General features: G+C 39.4%; 1 protein-coding gene across 1 annotated transcript in view; it reads right to left on the bottom strand.

Annotated features, from left to right (window-relative positions):
- GEMIN8 (gem nuclear organelle associated protein 8) overlaps positions 1–10,264 on the bottom strand; it is a 28,293-nt gene extending 18,029 nt beyond the window's left edge. The window contains exons 1-2 of the mRNA XM_088068712.1: positions 10,067–10,264; positions 2,381–2,846 (exon numbers count right to left, since the gene is read on the bottom strand). Of these exons, the coding sequence (XP_087924838.1) occupies positions 2,381–2,846; positions 10,067–10,264 (664 nt within the window). The remainder of the gene's footprint in view (positions 1–2,380; positions 2,847–10,066) is intronic.
- Positions 10,265–21,499: the final 11,235 nt, after the last annotated feature.

The raw sequence follows: 21,499 nt of genomic DNA, 5'->3' as shown, positions 1-21,499 counted from the left end.
AGGTCCCTATTGGTATTCCACTGTGGCACACCCAAACAATTTCATTCCCGCTAAAGGCTATGTAAAACTCTTGCCTCACCCCTACAAATATCTCTTTCAGACGTGGAGGAGTAAATTTAAGGCATTACTGAAGTTTATGCTACCCAAGTTTCTCAGTAAATCTGCTCCTAAGGTAGGCATGCTAAGGACCTGACATACATCAGGCAGTTTGGGACTAAAAGGAAAAAGCATTGAAGAGAAAATACTCAAGTAACTGAGGGTTCCTTTAGCAGATGCCTTATCTCAATTTTCTCAAGCATCAATACAGAATGACAACTGTTAAACACAGTATGAAAGATGTAACAAGATATAGCATCATTATGGATCACAGCTTAATGAACCTCTAAATTTAATTTTGTTCATAAACAGCAATCAGGAAAATTAATAAAACTACCTCTTAAATGAGGGTAGTACTGCCTTCAACACGGTCTTCATACCAGCTCATTTCCACACCATTAGGGAAACAATGCTTTTCCCCTCCTCCTGCTGTTTATGTTTCTTCTTTTGAGAAACTTTAATTGAATAAAAAAAAATATTCTATTTTTGTTTTCCCTCAGCATGCAAGAAAAAAATATTTCTAAACAAGATCACACTGTGTCTTTAATTACTCACAAAATTAGCATTTAGAAAGCATTATTCACCCTAGATTTCTACATCACTTTTAAATTTCATTTAAATCAAGTACTTGTTTACTTTTCCATGCTTTGAGGAATTTTAGATGCTTACTTAGTACTACCCTCACTTTATCAGGGAAACTACTAAAGAAACTGAGGCACACAGTAATGAAAGACCAGAGACTGCTTGAAGTTGCATGAAGATCTGCAATAGTGCCACTGAAGCATAGAGAGTTACACTCATCCAGAACTTGGTTCACACAACACACAGCAGAGACCAAATCATTCCAAAAGACTCCAAATACTGCTGTGGTGAAAGGAACAAAAGTAAAATCTGTATTCTGAGCCACAAACTTCTTCCCAATTCACCTGTTCAATATAAAGAATCAAATAATATTATTAGCAAGAGCAGCCAGTGAGGGGTCAGGAAGAGACTAAATAGCTACACCACGGTCATACAGGATATTTGCATCAGAGAACATCTCTAAGTCCTGATTTCCCAGGTTCCAGGATACAAGCTTTAATCACTCACATACCTTTAAACACCACTAATAATAACAGTCAAAATAAATCCAAAGAAAATGTTCTGCATTCCCAGAAGCAGCCCAGGATCTTAAAGCATCATGTACCTCATCAAAGGAACATTTCAATAGAGAACACAAAGTTGATTCTGCAAAAGCACAATGAAAAAGGGATTCATGTCAGGCCACATGAACCACTACCACTGAACCCCTTAACTCACTTACCTCTGCTAACTAGATCAACTGTGCATCACACTGATGAGAAGTGTGAAGTTAAGCCAAGCTGTTTCAGCTCACCCTCTGATACCTGCTGATCAAAGAACTTAAAATTTTCTTTCTCTTCTAATCATTGCCTTTATTATATGCTTTTAGACTATCTTCTTCAGAGAAGCAGAGAAAGCTCTACAAAACATTCATTATGGGTATTTTCTACCCATAATGTCATGTGAGAAAAGCTATTTTTACCATTCTGCATTCTTAAAACATAACAAATTTTTTTGCAACACCTGTATATGAGTAAAGTGTCAATAAAGCACAGAATAATCCTTTACTCTTTTAAGGATTTCGCAGAAACAAAGATGACTAATACCTCTGAGGACGAAGACCTCAGAAAAATCTTACGACTTTAGCATACATTTCCTACCGAAGGACTTGGGTCCAGATCAAGATGTACAACAAAGAGAAACTTGTGGTGTAGTACAGAATGAAGAGGATGCAGGGGGAGAAGAAAAGGGTCATGAAATTTTCCTGTCAGGTTAGAAAAAGAATAACAACCAAAATGACTGTTCCATGGTATAAAATACATTGAGGCTTACTGTAGGGTTCAGTGATGTATTCAAGCATTTCCTGTGAGTTCCCCCCTCAGACATATAGCACATTAACTAGATTTAACCATAAAAATTCTGGAGTTCTTTTCCTCAGTAGTGAAGATTAACATTGTCTTCTGAACAAAAGTGTTATTCTCTTTGCAGTCATAATTTTCTCTCTCTCTCTCACCAAAAAACTTCCAAACATTTTCTAAAACTCATTTCTAATGAGTAGTACTTAAGTGCATCAATTAGTTCTGCCTGTTTCAGTCAGTTGGCTTGCTCACTCGCAGTGCCTATTGCTGTGAATTCTTACAAAACCTGTAAATGTTGAAGCTATCCAGCACTCAATACCACAAAATAGCAAATACCACAAAACACAGAACAAGCATGGACTTACGCAGCTCTTCTCGGTGCCTTTCTGTCTCTGCAAAAAACTGGCGAAGCTCCTCTGTGATCTCCATGTTACTCAAGTCATATTCTATCTCCCCTTCAGACTCGGAGTCTTCCTCCATTTTGGAGTCTCCTTCAGCATCCTCTTCCATTTCAGAGTCCTCATCAGCATCATCCCTCTCCTCGTAGGCACCTGCGTACTGCTGATCTCCCCCATGATATGGAACTCTGACACCTGGTCTATAGCTGGAAGAATAGTTTTGGGTATGTGGGAGGTCATTCCCATCCCAATCTGCATAGTGGCTGCTTGGAGAGGCTGCAGCAGGATGACATGGATGCCATGGCAGGCAATAAAAGGACTCCATGGCTTTCCTGTAGGCCTTCTGGTGCCTGCGCATCCAGCGCATGGCTAAGTCATAGTGCCTCCAGTACCTTGTGTACACTTGCTGAGAGTACCACGGCTCGGTGTCTTCCTGTGGCCAAGACACATGGGGAGAGGGAAAGAAACAAAAAAAATCAACCACAAAAAAGAAGATTTAAAGAGAGAGAGAAACAAAGAGTAACTGAGAGGAGCAACTAAATGCAAGCACAATGCTGCCTTTTAATCTTTAGTATTCCTTTAGTTAGATAGAACATGGAGATTTGAAAAACAACATGTATGAGCACAGTGCACATGCACCACACCTCATTACTCCTACAAGAGACTGTTTTGGCATCAACACAATGACCACTGAAGAACTAGAAATAGAGAAGTTGTAGTGTCCAGAAGGTATTTTTCAAGTGTTCATGCTACTACAGTGGGAATCAGCTCTTTTTAGGAAATATGCCGTGTGGATAAAGTCCACAATTCCTTAGACACTCAAGTGAGTTGTAAGAACTTAATCATTCCAAGGTGTAGATATTGCAACCTGATTTCCAAATCCACAGACAGAAAACACAAGAGATTAAAACTCCTCTACATTAAACAAATGCATTCATTTTATCCAGTAACGTATTTCCTCCAGTAATGTATTTCCTCCATCTGCCTGCCAAAGTTTCTCAGAAAAGGTCAAACAGCAATTCAAACAAGTTCATATATCCACAATCAAAAACAAGACCGTATTTAGCCAAATGCAAGCTGCCAGTAAATCTCCCTTTTGTATCCCTCACCAAACAAAACATGAAAAGAGGCAATAAAGTGCCCCTGATCAAGTACAGAGAAAAATAGTTCTACAGAAAGAAACATAGTATAACACACCTTCTCCTGTCTTCCAGCCTTAGTTTTCCTTAAAGAAGTTTCATGCTGTTCAGATTTCAACAGCAACTACAAAGCCCCACAGTCTCTCTAGCCTTAAACTCCCGTCATACAAGCCCCTTCATCTTCCCCCATCATCCTACTCTCAAAAAGAAGAATAGATAATCTTAAAAAAAGCCATAAACTAGAGCCTAGAACATGTAAACTAAATAGCAAATATTTTCTCCCTTTCCCTCATGTCTTAATTTCCATAGAAAATCTTTTATCTGAAGTAAAACAGAATGCCTCTACTTTCAATAGGAAAATTTTAATTAAGACACATTCTGGCAAACACTCAAGACTATGGCAAAACTAGCTGACGTTTTAAGAGATTAATTTGACATTTACAGTCCTTTATGAAGGTGTTCTTTTGGGGTTTTTTTAAGAACATACAGGACAAAAATATTTAAGTCTGTTTTCTTGATCTGCACTGGTACCATTTGGTACCCTTAAAAGACTGATTCTCTGGGGAAAAGAAATCCCAAGGCAAAACAGAAAACTCAAACCTAAAAAATACTTTCCATTTAACACTATCCAGAGAGGTTCATTTAGTTTACTTATATTTGTTTTCACTTCCTGCTTCTCAGACAATAAAGCAAATGCTAGTGAGTTTGGAATAATAATTGCAACTCTCATGCAGCCCTTTTTTCTGGAAAATTGAGCCCATTATTCCATAACATGACCAATACTAATCTTTTTAAGGTGATTGCTAAGTGCTTTCAGAAACAAATTATCTTCAGCTAATAGAGTAGGTAAAGAAAGCCCTCCACAACAAACTTGCACTCCTTAAGGTATTCCTGATCAAAAACTGCAGCCTATTTGTGAAGGGCTGTGTAGCTCAGCTACATGATTTAAAAGTGCAGACAGCTTATCTCTCCTGAAAAGAAAGAATCCATGGAGATGAAACTTCACTGCTATTCTCCTCTTGGTCTAATACCGCACTGCTACAAGACCATGCATTTGGAGTTCCCAAAATGCATCATTCCCAGGATGAGTTGGTAGAGGGAAAGCATCTGCCTTCCATATGGAATTTCTTCATCCTTAATCATCCAACTACCTAACAGCTAGGATGAACAATGTTTTATTTACTGTTTCCTTCTGCTTAAGAATGTCACACTGACTCCTCATCCTTCAGCAGACAGTTGAGAATGTCCCGTTATCAAATCTGATACATTAACAAGTTACTTTTAAAACATTTGCCTATTTTTTAAAATACTATAATACTTTAAAGACCAGTTTAGAAAGACCATTAAGCTTGACAAAAGCAGGTATCTCCTATATTCTATGTATCTGCAAAAAAGACAATATATTCTTTTAACACTCAAAAATTATCTCCAGATCTTATAAAATGTTTCTAAAAAGGAACTTGATGACTTTACTGAAAGCTCTGGAATCAAGTTGGTTGATTTGTCTGGCTGACTAGCTCCAGTTGTTAATTTAAGGAAAAGGAAGACAAAAAGGCAGTTCATGTAGACAGAACTGTGATGCTGGTGCTTGTCCAACTACTTTTTGTGAGGGTTTTTTTGTTGAAGGCAACCCTTGAAAACCACTCTTACATTTGAATTTTAAAAATACATCTGTTAAAAAAGAAATTGCAGAAATGTTTTACATTTGGGTGGAAAAGGGAAAGGAACACTTTCAGTCTCACTTAATTCCATGTCTGTGCTTTTTCAGCTGTGGAATAAATGGAAATAAGAGATTTCCTCAAGGAAACAAAAGCTATAAATCTAAGGCAAATGACCAGAGTCCTCTCTTATTCTCCTGTTGTTTCTCTGGAGTCTTCCCAGGAGTAGACAAATCACTCATTGTTGTAATCTGAATTCTATTTTCAAAGCAATTTAGTGACCTTTACATCTAATTTTTACATGTCTGCACTCACAGTTCAGTAAGTGTTTATATGCATTTTATATATAAAATGTGACTAAGCTATCACATAGAAACCCACGAAGACCTCTTACCATCTTTTGTGGAGTTTTCTCTGGTGGTGATCAAGGTGAACTAGAAAAGAAAAGAGTAGCTTTTTAATTAATAAAAATATATGTATTAAGGTGGTCACAGGCACTGAATATACATTCTGTTATATTTGAGTATTATGACCTACAGCTGTTAAGCATCCCTTCTGTGTAGGGGCAAGTTGAAGTCTCTTACTGATAGATTTTGATTAGCAGCAGTAAAAATCCCATTCCTTAAAATTCCCCACTACAGTAAGAAAATAAAAAAAGGAGCCTTCTATAAAATGAAGCCTGAAATGCTGGAACTGAATACTTCTCCCACTGCTCTTCTCTTCCTTCATGCTTCCTCAACCTTTACTCTCCAAATTACCACCAAACAAAAACCATAAACTTAAAAGGAAAGAAACTGTTCTCGGTTTTTAGCTGTGTCTGCTAACTTGTATAAAATTGGAACTTGCATAAAATAAGCAATTGCTGTAAAATAATTAAACCCATTCTGATTCCACTCATGCAGTGAGGTTTCTGTTTAACCTGTGGTGCACTTTTGACCACATAGAGTCCCTTTCTCTTTGCTTCTCTTTTTTTTCCCCCCTCCAGAATCTGATCCTGCCTCCCATGAAGAAAACACAGGTCAGTTCAAATTGCAACCACATTTTTTAAATGTGAGGAAAAGGCATAAGAGAAAAGGGCAACTGGACAGGAAAAAAAATAAAAAAGGAAAAAAATGGTTGTGAGGTAGAAAGGGAGAACAAGAGCTCTATAACCACCAGGCAGGATTCATAATTACTAACATTTCCAGGGTGGTTTACCAGCACATATCACTGAGAAATAATCTCTTCTTATCTGATATTTTTTTTATTAGTAATACGTTAACTAATAGGTTAGCTGCTTCATTCATGTATTTCTCCTGACATTCTCACCCATCCTGAGCTTGAACTTTATTTTAGGTGCCAGTGAAAGGTAACAGAAATAGGGTACACTAAACTACCTATTGCTACGCTTAAGATATGGTCAAATGCTATTCCCAAAAACACTGGAACATAGCCAAGACAGCACTTAAAACTGTTGTAGATTTATACCAGGATAAAGCCACTGTTTTTCAAATGCATATGAATACAGTACACAGACCAGTTGTGTTCTGCCTCATATTTAAGAATACTGATTAAAGAGCAACTTTTTGTCACTTAAGCCATACTCCATTACAGGAGAACGGAATGGTCAAACAAAATGCAAATCATGCAGCAACCACAAAAGCAAATGATTGTCCATTCCAAAGCCCATTGTAAGCTCAAAGTCATAAACCCCTGGTAATACCAATCTGTCTGCAAGAAGCTCTACATGTAAGAACAGTCCATTGCAGTTGATAGAACAACTCATGCCAGCAAAGTCTGCAGTTTCAGGCATTAGGGAACTAAAGCATGCGAGTCACTGGATTCTCTCCTGCCTGCTTGGAGGAAGAAGGAAACCCAGCACTGAGATCACTACAAAACACTGCAGTGACTTGTAACATTCAAAACCCATGCACACATAAAAGATTGCTGTGTCATCCCTCTTTGTGCATTTCAAACATCTCATTTCCAACCACTGCCTTCTTCAAAACTTTAATCTCCACTCTCATGATGTACACATATACTTGTTGTCTCTTTCCCATATATATCTTTCCCAGATACATCTGGATACTGTCAAGGTTGCCATAACCTCTTTTTCTCACTAGTTATTATTAAAAAAACTAAGCCCATGATAGCCAATTCTTTAATTTTCCAATTCAGAAAAGTAGGTGTGTTTAATTCTCATATTCACTCTAACTCCACCATGACAAAAATTTCTTTGAAACAGCTTCAGAAAAAACAGAAATCAGGATTGATCTCAATTTAAATAATTTTTAAAGCAGTAATTGATGAAGTCTGATACTTTATTAGTAACACACAACATGTACATATGCTTTCTGAAAGGGAATGAGGGGAAAACCCCTGGCAAAACCATCCAACTATATTAATTTACCAAATATGAAAAACCTGTTTTGCCAAACACAGAAACTTTAATTATTATCATAAATTACTTATGAAACATTAGACTACAAATATAAAGCAGAGCATAAAAATGCTGCAAGCAAGGACACTAAATTAAAAAATTAGTTTGTTTTATTTTCGGTAGAATTACTCTTCCAAAACAAGCTACATAAAATATGAAACATGACAAGCAGCAGAAAAATAAATCTAACAGTTCTACTCCTATAATTTATACTTAAAAAAAAAAAAATATGGAACCAACTGAACATATGAAACTCACCAGCAAATGTACAATTTAAAATGGGAAAGAGATCAGTTTGCTTATACTGATTATTAATGATGGAATTGTTTTTCTACTTCCTTTTCCCAGTTTTGAAATATTTCTCCACTGATAATGAACCAGGGATGAACCCTTTCATCTAAACATGTCTGTCCCCCTTACCAGCTTGAGGCAGGTGAGCATTGGTGAAAATAAATAAATTTCAAAGATCAAAGCAATGACAGCATTGAATTCCCTTGGAGTCAACAGAAATTGAGACAATGTCTGTCATACCATAGACACAACCTCAGTACACTGGGGTTTGTAACTTGGTAAGTAAATCCCACTCTGGGACCACTCTGGGTCTAATGGCGTGTTGGATACAGTGTGGCCACACAGAGGAAACAGGGACAACTCCAAGCCCAGTGCAGGATCAGTGAGAGCTCCTCTATTCACAATACCCATCAACACAAGATTAACTCAACTGTTGCATGGTATTACGGCAAAAACATCATATGTTATTAAAGGAAGGTGGAATTTCAATAAATTCAGCAGGTTTCAACAAAACACATTTATACAAAACTTCCATGAAAATGCCAACTATATTTGAATTGGAAATGCCTCTAATAACAGACAGCTGATCAGCCCCTCTGCCCACTGCTGCTTTTGTCCCCGATGTGAAAAGTGTCTTCAGTCAGGCCAGAGCTTCCCTAACTCAATATCCAGTTTCTGGCAATGGTTAGTAGAAGATACTCAGTAAAATGTGACACTAACACATTCATGAAGGAATTACTTTTCCAGGTACTTTTCTCTTGATTTCAGCAAGACGTAGTTCACACATTTTTTGTTTTTTCATCTCCAAACTGGTTTTGGCATTTAAAGCCAAAACCCCCATGAGTAAGAGGTGTTTCAAATAAATCCCCTGGCAGTAAATTCCACAGTTTAAGGTATTAAACATAATTTTGTGCTGTAAATTTTGAACTCACCTTAGTACATACTAGCTAAAAAAATGTGAATATAACAACATCAATAGTGTGCATCCTCCCATGAACACTATTTCATTTTATACTTCTGATGCAGAATTACCACCAGAAGAGGGAAATGTCTAAAAAGTGGTCTGACATCCTGCACTGCAGATTAACACTGTGCATTGCTGTGACGTTAACTTTAATACCAAAGTGCCCTAGTTAGAGTCACGCAGAAACACAAGCCTGTGATTGCTGGGACAGTTGGCAGCAAAAGTTATTTCTCTTCAAAAGAAGGGGTAAAAATTCCCAAGACTATACACTTCATTCTGGTTTGCAAATGGTTGCAAATACAAGACTTGTCCAGCACTTAGGACATTCACAGCTGCTTCTCATCCCAACAAGAGTGCTATGAAGAACCACCTATCACTATGATGTTCACATCAATGTCCCTAAAACAACAGCAACTCCTGTGAATGGACGCGAAACAAATTAGCAAAATAATGTTCTTAAGCTTTCAGCAGATGTATTACAGGTGTTCTGGCCCTATCAGAAGCCAAGGCAGTGTAATCCACTGTGGCTCCCCAAAAGAGAGTCTTCACTCTCTGAGCTTCAGGACATAAACCCAAAAGCTATTTTGGTCAAAAATCAGAGGGAAGAAATAAAGTGCTAAAAGCTGTACAATTATCAGTATACCAGTTAGCTAATGTTTCATATATATCTGGTCAACTTAGTCATATACAAGGAACAGGATCGAACTTCTCCAGTACAGCTTTTGAAGGCATAAGTAATGTCCTGGTCTCACAGATGTCGTGTCCAGACTCCGGCAAGTGACTGAAAGCCTCGCAGAAGCTCCTGCCTCTGCAAACAGGGCACACAATTACAACATCCAAGGGCTGGCAGGAGCACACGCCTTGTGCCCCGGCTGCCCCCGGCCCCAGCGCACAGAGCGCCGCTCTCGCCCGAGCTCGCTCATGGCCGCCTGAGGCCCCGGGCCGATAAAGTGTGGCGAAACGGCAAAGCCCCGCTCCCGTACCGCTACAACCACCGCGTGGTGCCGCAAGCACCTCGGCCCCGCCGGGCGCCCGGGCTCCCACATCTCCCTCCTGAGGCCTTCGCTTTCCCGCTCCCGCCGCCGTTCCGCCCCGGCTGCCACCGCCCTCAGCCCGGTCCCCTCCCCGGGCGGGAGGCCCGGGCCGCAGCCTGCGAGGGGGCACTGCCGTCCCCGCACCCACCCGGACAGCCTGGGGCTCCGGCGGGCAAGGTACAAAGCCGCCTCCAGCCGTTCCCTCGCTCCGTTCCGGCGGTTCCGAGCGCGCCCAGCCTGGCTTCTTCCCCCGCCGCTTCCGCCCGGCGCTGCCCGGGCCCGCGGCGCCATCTCGTGGTGTTGTGGGGAGGCAGCGCCGGGGCCGCGCTCCCCGCAGGCGCCGCATGGAGCTGCCGGCCCCTCACGGGAACAGCCCGTCTTCCTCAGCTGCTCCTCACAGGCCTTGTGCTCCAGACCCTTCCCCAGCTTCATTGCCCTTCTCTGGCGGGTTCTGAGTTCCTGCTGTCCCACCTAACCCCTGGTAGCTGTCTCCAGTCCCAGAGCACCCACAGTGCTCACCAAGCTGAAGCATTACTGAAAATGCACTGCGGCAGTGGTGGTGTGGTACTGCAATACTTTACCCTTTGGTTATTATTTTTTCCATAATTAATATCTTAATTTTCTGTTCAGGTTCAGTACTGAGCCAGTATTTTCACGGGACTGTGAATGAGCAGCCCCTTGGGGACCCGTCACAGCTGGCAGAGCAGGGATTGCATTTTCCCCTGTGTAGCATTTTACACTTTCTGTATTAAATTTGCCAGCTATTACCTGGTGCCATAATGTTGTTGTGTGTTTCTTCATGGTCAATAAACCCCTCAGCTGTACCATACTGAATAGCCCAGTATCATCAACAGACCATGTCACTGCATTGTCTGTGCCTTTCTCTGGGCAGCAATGGATGGATTGTAACACATAAGTATGGTGTATACTACTGATCCTGTCAATAATGGATCCCCTAGGGCTTCTTCTACTAAGGCTATTCCTCTTCTCTACTTTTAATTAATACTTCTGGTACAAGAAATTTACCCATTATTCCTGTTTTTCAGCTTTCCTGGTGTGCTTACTGCTCTAGCTGCTTGCCTGCTGAAAATTTTAGCAGATCATATTGAGACAACTTCCCTTTGTTACCTGCTTTAATTAAAAAAGCCCATTGTGAAACAAAATTTCATATTGAGTCTCATTAATATAGCAGATTGTTACAGTTATTTCCCACATATCTACTAAAGTTATTTTAAAAAATAATGTCTATTTTGCCTGGTATGGGTGCCACATTTAATAGTTCACAAAATCTTCTTTAAAAGTGGTAAAAATGGTAGGATTTAAATATATTTTCAACATATTAAGAGCACTAAGTCACCACTTCTAAAATCCTAGTGGCTTCTCCATCATCTATGTATTCTTTTCTTCCAGCTACTGTGCCAGTGTATAGTTTCCTATGGGAGTCAGGCATCTGTGCACAGCTGAGAAGTCTTGATACTCAGTGGATTTTAATTGTGGTCCTGTTCAGCCCCTTTATCCCAAGTGTTTTGTGATTTCCCTGTGTGATGGCCAAAAAACTCATAGAGACCACCAAGAGACTCCAAGAAAGAAGTATTTTATACAATTACCAGCCTGCCTTGTCTGATGGGCACCCAATGCAGTCAGAGACTCTTTCAGCTTTTCTTGCTCTGATATGTGGTCATTGGTATCTGCTTTTACCCATGGTATGCTGATGGCTGAAGGCTGTGGACAGCAGCACATCAAGGTTGTCTTGGAGAGTCAGTAGGTTAAAAAAGGGATCAGTCAAACCATGAGTATTTATTAGTCATCAAGATACAGTTCTGGCTTAAGTCCTGGTGCACTAAGAGCTGCTCTATGCTTGCCCTGTTCGTTCCTGAGGACACTGACAAGGGCCACTCTCAGAAAAAGTGGTGATGGACTGTGCAAATCTTTTGTTGGAGCAAATTATGTTGATAGGTGATTATGTTGCATATATATTAAAATCAAGGCGTGCATTATTGCTGAACTGCTGCACCTTGTATGGGAGAAAGGCATCAGGGAAACCTGCACAAATGTATAGCATATGTGTTGATTTTGTTAAACTTACCAGTCTCAGACAAAGACTTCAAGTAATGTCTTATGGTGCTATGTAGATTTTGAAATTGCAATCAGTATTGTAATGTTTTGTAGTTTTGTAAAATTTCAGTTTGAAATACTACCTTTTTGTCTTACTTAAGTAAGACTACTAAGTCTTACTTATAAAATGTACATTCTTCTGGTTCACTGCTTCTTGCTTATTTCCTTATATCTGCCTTACTTATGCATATTTGCACTTGCACAGTTATTTTCTGGAAGCACAGAAAAAATTATGGGATCTACAGAAATATCATATTAAATAAACCTCTGATTATGTGCATTTTTTAAACAGTGAAATCAGTACTTCTTGTCTGCTGAAAACTAATTTCTTCCTCTGTGTTTCACCTGATCACTTTTCCTAGATCACTTCTGAATCTTTCACTTCACAAGATATCTGCTGCTGTGTAAGCTGTGTTTTCCTTGGAAGACCACGTAGATATTTAATGGGTTTAAAGTCTATCTTATCAGAGGAGAAGAAACACCCTGGCAAGGTTTCCTTTTAAAGGAAACCCCCTTATGTGGTACCTCCCACAACCCAACAGTAGAGAAGGTCTCAGATTTATTTTTGATTGGTAAATACATTTTTTCTACACACATGAATCATAAAAAATGTAAACTGAGTCTAGAATGAAGTGAATACCCCTGCAATTTCTTTCTCAAAATGAATGATTTTGTGATGAAAGCATAGCCCCTATTGATTCCAGCATGAGATCGCTCATAGGCTGAGGGCCAGAAGCATCACAGGGGAGCCTTGGTTTTATTGATCAGTTTTGTCAATGCTGTCCCACAATGCAGCATGTCCCTCTTGAACTACTTTCTTCCATGACTCTGTTCCTTGCAGCTTTCAGTGTTGCTCCAACAGGCTAAAAATAAGGACACTCTTTGCTGGAAAATGTTTCCTGGCAAGAAAACAAAATGTTGGACAAGACTACCTATTAGAGTACGGAAATCTCTTCATAAGAAACAGCATTTGCAATTGTCAAGTCTTAGAGAACATTTGTCAGCTACTCAGATTCATTAATTAGCCAATTAGTTTCATTAACTAATTCTTTAAGAAGCTGTGAGTTTAATGATTGGAGGCTTGTGAAAAAAAAAGATGTAGAAAGTTTAAATCTGCAGCACACTTACATAAGCTGAAAAAGCATTCTGGGCGTCAGATCTGAAGGGGAGGTAGTTTCTAGCACACAGTAGCAATGACTGGAAGTTGGAAAGTAGGCAGTAACCTATTTTACTTGTTTTTCTCTTGCTGTTCAAGAATGATACATCTGTGACACCCAAGTGTGTGGTTCTGCACAACTTGTGCAAATTTGTATTTAGACATCAGCATTATTTTAGCAAAGATTGTGTTACTGAAGTGAGTTAAATATAATTCAAAATAAGTCACGTTTAGAACTGCAGACTGTCCAAGTTGTTGCAATTATTGACTCCATTTGTTCTTTACTAAGACAAAATAATATTTTACATTATTTGTAGCAGATTTTCAATCATTATAAAAATTCTTTGTTTGGATTAAAAGCAAATCCTTCTTAGGTCTAGCTCCTGTATAATGTGAATTTACAATTAATAAAATTTACAGCAAAAGATACCCCTTTTGGGGGGGTGGGGGAGGAGGAAGGTGTGTGGCTGTGTTTGTGTGTGGGAAACTACCTGTGAGATTTCTCTTACCTCTGGCTTTCTGAGGGAAAGGCTACCAGAGGCAGAGTTGGGCAGAGGTAAAATACCTTTAAGACAATTTTACTGCCAAATATGGAGACAGACTTCTAGACCAAATGCCAATACTTTTATTCAAAGTCAAATGTAGCTCATATCTCTCTTCTGTAGCCCCTGTGGCCTCATTTTACATGGATACATGTTAATGAATTAAATATCAGGATCACCTCTAAAAACTTCTCCCACTGGGAGAGGGGTAACACTCCTTTTGCTGTCTTTCTGTGCTCACTTACAGTCTGACAGTGATCTCTACACCTGAGCTAGTCGCTCTTCAGATATCATTATAGCCACGGGCAAAGCACAGTAATGCATTTTCAGTGCTGTTCATCTGATATATATTGGTTATCTACTTTGAGTAGAAGTGAATCACACCCCAGAAGTGCTTTTGTCTTCCAGTGATTTTCAAGGAAGCCTGAGGCAATTCTCACATGGTGCTGTTATTGCAGGTGTGTATGTTTAGTCAGATAAATCCCATCGAGAAAAATACAAGTGCAAATGTAAGTGCAAAAAGTTGCTAAAGGAAAATACTACCATGGATCATGAGATAAATGCCCACGGACGTCAAAAGATGGCAGCATTGTAAACGGTAAAGCAGAGCCTTATGTCTGAAACAGCGGCACAAGGGAGTCTGAAATGGTTCTTTGGAGGAGTCAAAGACCTACCAAATAGCCCCACTTGCCTCGTGTACCTCTGGCTTGCTAAAATATGCTATCTCCTCCTACCTTTCAGATAACACGAAATCTACCTTTTTCTTGAAAGCTAACAAAAGAATCTTGAAACATGCAGATTTCCAGAGTCCAAAAAGCAAAAGAAAACTGAATATTCATCTAACTCTTAAATTTCTGTTCCTGGGCACTTAACACTGGAACATGTGGCATAGCAGCTTATGATGATTTAGATGAGAATTTTATGTGGTAATTGTATTCAGTATGTACACACAATAAAATGTTATAATCTTACATTTTCTTCTTTCTTTGAATTTTATTCTCTTAGTCTTTAGTAATTGGATTTATTTCATGTGTCATTGTTATTTTGACATTATTACACAACAAGAGCATTTAGCAATTTTTATTAGGAAATACAGATAGCATAATACTGTTTGTTTTATATGAAAAAAATGTAATTGTTTCACATTTGTCATTATTATTTTTAGCTGAGAAAACATTAATAATGCCAGAAGTGCTTTTACATTCAGGCAGTCAGCAGGTAACATGTCAAGAAGCCATGGTAAAACTGAAGACTGTAAAGACATCAGAAGATGTGGCCAAGTTTTGATTCCTTTGCCCCCAGGGAGACTCTGCCTTGGATCAGGTAAGAGTTGTGTGGCCAAATGGCTGTGACCATGGCAATGAGGGATGGGACTTGATCTCCTGGTAAATCCTGTTCTCTCTAGCTTCCACCCCTTCAGCAATTCTCCTGGCTTAAGTGCTACTGCATACAAAGTGTCTGATATCAGCTTCTCCTGCTGGAATGCAGCTCCAAGAAAGAGTGCTGACTTGAGCTGAACTGCACCTATCTTCATTATTCCCCTTCTCCTTCAGTTTTTGTAACATTGCAAACTCTAAAAAGGTTCCCAAATGCATATAGGATGCACACATTCTGAAATACCACCTCCCCTAATTACTAGGATCTAGTCCACAAAACTCATACAGGTTAATTCCCTGGACTAACATTTAGTTCACTCAGTTGTCTGTTATTGTTGTAAGAATTTTCAAATTACTTGTAACCAATAATGACTATACTACATTCAGAATTTTAATACATCATTGGTCAGGGTTTTTGTGGTTTTTGTTGTGTTTTTTGTTTTGTTTTGTTTTGTTTGTTTGTTTTCCTCTCTGCTTTGATTAACATGGATTATTAGGGATACAACTGGCTTCTTAAAATAATTTATAGATTTTTTAATTGGTTTTTATTTGTGCACTGAATGTCTTGGTTTTTGAAATATCATGAACTGTCTGAGAGGTTTGGGTAAGCAAATGCCACCAAAATGAATAAGCATCTAGGTATAGAAAGTGTTTGTACAAGTCCTGTCATAACCTTAAAAATCAGCCTTTGATTGAACAGAGGTTAGTCACAGAAGAGCTGAATAACACCTTGAATCCAATTAAAATCTCTCAGTTACATACTTTGTCAGGTCTTGTAAATGCTTGATTTCTTAGCATTACCCTCCATCTTTCCTCCTTTCTTTCTTCTGTTATTTCTTGTACCTACCTGTTGTGTCGACAGCTCTTAACGATGGCTGCTTGTTTGTGACTCGCTCTCACCATGAGTTGTTATTGAAGACTGCCTCCCTGACAGTGTTTCCATGACCCTTTGAATTTCCACAATTGTAAATGGCTGTGCTCAGTACAGTGGGTGATAGTAATTTTACAGAAGCTGCACTGAGATCCTGAGGCAGACCACAGCATGCTGACCAATCTCCCTGCTACAGGAGCTCTTTCACGAGGTGTTATCTATATCCTCATTAAATCTGTGAAACTTGAAGCTGACTGAGGAGCTGACTAACAGGGAGGAGAGGAGAAAAAAAGACAGATGTAGTAGAAGACAGGTGCATGACTTTTAAGTCCTTAATTCACAAGATGGGATCCAAAGCTGAAAGCTATGTCTGTGTTTTTCTGTACAAACCAGGAAGGCATTTGGATGTCCCAGGGAGTTACCTGAAAAACCTTTGTACTCCTACCTGTGTTTATTCTATCAACTTTAACCTTGCAGCTGTAGTGCCTGTGCTTCTTTTACTGTCACCAGAGTCCTGCATCTCCAGGAGACAAAGATCATATCTAGCCTCTGAACTGAGCTTTCTGGCTGCCTCCAATGACCTTCAACCAAACATAGATACAAGCTTAGGTACCTCTGCTGTGTATTTAAAGGTAGGTGAGAACAAAGTGAAGAAACTGCTGCATGGAGGGATCTTTATCTGCAGCTGTTCTCTCAAAAAACAACACATCTTTCTTTTTTTAGGTGGTGGTGAAATGAATGTGCCCCCTCTGATTATTGAATAGCTTGCTGAGTACATCACTTCCTTAGAAAATGAAACACCTGGTCTTAATTCCCTTCTAAGCCTCAGAGTCTTAATACTTACTCCCATGAGAACAAACAAACCACTTACCTCTCGCTGACCTTGAAAGCTTGACTCCTGTTTATAGGCCAGCATCAACATTTTGTTTTTCATCCCAGCTTTTTTGTCCACAGACATTATTTGGCAAACCATTCTACTCGCTTAGCCAGGGATACTACAGTGCTCCAGACACAAATATTTTGGCCAACAGAGAGAAAAAAAAATATTTAAGGGAACAAATAGCATGTTTGTTGCAGTAGGAATGACTAATGGAAAAAAAAGTTAAGCATTTTGAACATCATCAGTTTGTTCTACTTCATTTTTCTAGTCATGAATTGGACCCAGCTCCTCTGTATAATTACCTCCATTATGTTGAGTGAGAATGCTCTCCTGGGTTGTTGTTTGTATGGAAACATTTACTATTGCTCTTTCAGTGTAGTTTGTCCTTGTGCAGAAGTACCTGAGGACCCACCACAGTGAAGGTCTCCCTATGAATGAGGGCATAAGGGAAACAACTTTTCTTAAAAAAACTTATGTGAGGGCTGAGGGAGGTGAGTCACATTGATCTTGACTTCAGTATATTCTTAGCTCTTAGCCATGAGATGTAACCATGGGTGCTCTATGGGAAGCTAATTTCTGCTTTTGGGCAGGAGAGGTGAAATCTGAGTGTTGGAAATGTCAGTACTTGTTTATGCACCTCATGGTAAATGTGCAGGAAGATCTCTGCTATTGAGGTCTATTCAGGCTGTATCTACTGTTTCTGGGGATAGTGCTGATTTTTTTGTGTATAGGAACATCAAGGCAGCTTGGACATACAGGATTTGCTCTACAGCAGATCTCCAGCAGCCTATCTAGCTCTAGAGTTGGCTAAGCCAGTGCTCTGGAGTTAGGTTATGCAAAGAAAACAAAACCCCAGGAACTTTTTTATTTACAGCAGTACAGAAACTCCAGAAAAATGGATGTATCCCTCAGATTTCCTCCACCAAAAATCCCCAAATCAGAAAAAAAGAGCTTTTCCAGGTGATCCTACCTATATGCAAGCCCAAAGGAGCGGCCTACATGTAACATGTAGATCTTGTTGATTTGTGAGGCATAAATTCCCACAAATCCTGAAAGCTTAACTTAATCTTTCTCTTCTTGATCTGAATAAAAGTTGCATGAGAAACCTCAGGTATGGAAAATACTGGTATAGAATACTATGGGAAACTCTCAAAATATTTTGACATATCTAAATTAAATGCCTTTGTACAGAAGCTGGTTTTATAACACTAGAAGCAAATGTATTGTCATTTGAGAATTCATTGATTGCTGCTTCTGGTTCTCATTATCTAGGTTGCATTTGACTGAGACATTCTGAGGATCCTTGAAGAATGGAAAAATGTGAACTTTTAAAGAAGGTGGCTATACACCACACTGCTGGGATGGCTTCTGTTGATTCTCTGTTCTTTAAAGTTTTCTACCACTTGAGTAATTCTGGTATTGTTTCCTTGGTCTCTGATAAACTTTGTCTGTGAAACCTTTCTCAGAAAGGCATCTTTCTCAGAAACAGGTCTTAAATGTCTAGAAGCTTGAACTAGCCAGGGACAATGATGATCCCTCACACACTGTTCCTCACTGTTTCTCAAAGTTCTGGCTGTGTGGAGATGCAAGTAGCAAGTGGTCTAGAAAATGGTAACACTTTATTACCTTGCACGATAAATCAGAACCAGAATGTCTCCATATATACACACATACTCCATTTTTCTCCTTTGGAGCTCTCCTTGGGCTTGGAGTGCCCAGGATCTTCTTTCTGCAGCAATGATATCTCTTTTCCCTCAGGGTCTCTGTTCTGGCATGTAACTATCTTTCTGCCTCCCCTCCCAGACTCATTTCTCTTTCTATACTTAACCCAAAATCTTCTGCGTTAATTAAAACTTTTATTTGCCTTCTTAGATTATCCAGATCCCCACTCAATAATTTCCTGCTTGGCTACTTCTCTCTTTAAGAAGAGAAGTGGAAGAGTTCAGCCATTCTGTGGTTTTCATGCTGACTCCTTCATTTATGTGGTTAGCCTGGAGATAGGGAGAGCCTGAGCTGGACTGGATTAATTGCTCTGGGAGCTCATAGCCTCTTCCCTAACATTTTCCCTTCTGAAGATTCAATGGGCTCTTCCATCTTGAGACTGTGTATGAAATGTATTCCTTGCAGCTGACATACCTAGGATCTCCTTGCTGTGGTCTGAGATGTGTGAGAAGTTGATGCTTGTGCACAGTCCCACCACATGGCCAGAAGTCTGCAATAGTGCACATCTGGTAGAGGAAGGACCTCGGTAATTCTGCATATATGGTTTTATGAGTGACAAAGTTAGCAGTGAATAGCTGCCCAATGTCACCATAAAAGGTTACGTGACACATGCTGGCAGAAAGATGGCATCCCTGCCCAGCTATTAGCCCTGAATCACCATCCTTGAGAATTTCAGAACAAAACAAAAATGAAGAGATAAAACAACCAATGATGGGGGAAGGAAAACTCTGTATGTGAAGTGAAATTGTAGTCTTCATGAATTAAACACAGGGAATTAATAATATCAAACTATTTTCAAATTGTACCTACAGAGATTCCACAAATCATTGCATAACAATTTACAGCCAGTCACACTGAAATAATAAATAGGTACAAAGTTTTAATTTCCTGGTCCTTTTATGCTTAAAGAATGGAGCATTTAAATTATTATTGACATTATCCTTCATGCAATTTCTGTAGAGCAGTCAACAAAGAGCTCATGACCTGACTACATCTGTCATACTGTATTGGATTGGGCCAACATTCAGTAGTGACCCTAAAGACTGCAAAGGCTGTAAAAGGCATACAAGTGCATGTATGGCCTTTGCAAACATTTGATGATAAATTGAGGTGGCATTAATTCCCAAATAATTAATTACGAATTGTTCATCCATTCTCTTAATTAAAAAGTTCTTCACAAGTTTTATCTGCCCTGTTTGGTATCCTATGATTTACTGCTGAAGCATCTCCCTGTTAAAAGAGAGCTTGCTGTTTCCAGAGAGAGTCGTATAGAATGAATAATGAAGTACTTTTTATTAAATGACTGTGAAAATCATAATCTCACTACCAGTATTTCATGGAGGGTTTATCTTAGAAGAAAGGACATGCTCATGGGATTGAACCAGTGTGACAAGAAATCTCCAGCAGTAGAGATGATAATCTGCCTCTACAAAATGAGAGACATGCTTGTCTGATAAATAATACTTGCTTTGAAAAGCAAATGCAATACTTGCCCATTCAATTTCCCAGGCTTGAATGTATACACAGTCTTACCCAAACAAACCAATTGCTTCACTTCTGTTATTTCTTATTATACTTATTGTAAATTGTACACAGAAACAGCATCAAGCTGCCATACATGCTTTACAAACACCAGATACACAAACTGACAATGAATATGAGCACTGCCCTGTTGTGGAAAGGAGACAGAGATTATTATTTGTACAGTAAGTAGTTGGAAAGTGCTCAAATGCTGCTGTAATGAATGCAATATGACATAAGTAGATAGATCCAGAGGTAGTTCTAGAGATTTATTCCTGAGAACATAATTCCAGTCTACACATCAGCATTCTGTGATACACTTTAAAAAATGAAGAAAAGCTTCTGCACTTGCATTGTTATTTTACAGGTTTAGGGGGCATTATAAAACTCCTTCTTCAAGGAGTTTTTTTTTTTTTTTTTCTGTATTTAGAACATTATTCCTAGGAACGAACAATTTATGAGAGTACAAACAGTGAAAATCCTCTCAGAATCTTTTTGGCTGGCTTAGCTTGTACAGAATTACTAAGGCTTATTTTAATACTATTGATTTAACGGTGTTAGGTTCTCAGCAGATATTTTCATGAATGAATGCAACCATATTTCTAGATTTTATCCTTTTTCAGAACAGTTAAGGCCTGTTCTTACTTTGAAGAATATGGAGGTTATGCTGTCACCACCTAAAATTATGACAGTTTCCATAGAGTCTTTGCAGTACTGCATTAATCCTCAGGTAAGGTAACACCTTTCCTTCCAGCTGTAGTTACTCTGAGCTGATGTCATGTACTTTCCCTGTTTCAGAAGCTGTATGGGTGAGCCAGTCCTGAGGATTGGTCAGGAGAAAGCATAGAGAGGCAGCATGTCTACTTGCAAGTGTGAGAAGAGGAAAAGGCAGCAGTGTGACGGTATATTTATAGGGCAGCAGTAGGACATGGCAACTGTTGGTGCTGTGCGCCAAGGTCTGAGTTAACTGAGATGATCCTCAGAACAGTTTGTCCTACCTCACAGAGCTGCTTGCTTGGAAATAAATGATTTTGGATGCATCAGTGTAGTTCCAGCCCTGTGGTTTGTTAACAGGATACAGCCTGCACTACATACTTTCACTATCATTGTGTCTAGGAGTTTCAGGGGCTGTGTGGTCCAAGGGTACCTCTGACCACTTTGTTGACTCAGAAGAAAGTCTGCCATTTTGACATCTTTTCATGCCATTACAAAGGATGGGTGCAGCTGCAGTGAAGATGGGGTAGTGATGGTTACTATGATGATCACACTCACAATGCTGAGCAGTGATAATGCACAGGGCTGCTACCTCTCCCTGGCCATCAATCCAGCCTTGAGGTGGGCAGTTCTACTGCTTCCAAAGGACATTTTACTGCTCTCAAAGGGACCTTGAACATTGTT

Source organism: Pseudopodoces humilis, chromosome 2, assembly GCF_049639895.1.
Source record: "Pseudopodoces humilis isolate 2021_Gansu_Grassland_sample_001 chromosome 2, ASM4963989v1, whole genome shotgun sequence".
In the NCBI taxonomy this organism is placed as follows: Eukaryota; Metazoa; Chordata; class Aves; order Passeriformes; family Paridae; genus Pseudopodoces; species Pseudopodoces humilis.
This window is presented reverse-complemented; position numbering and strand designations above follow the sequence as displayed.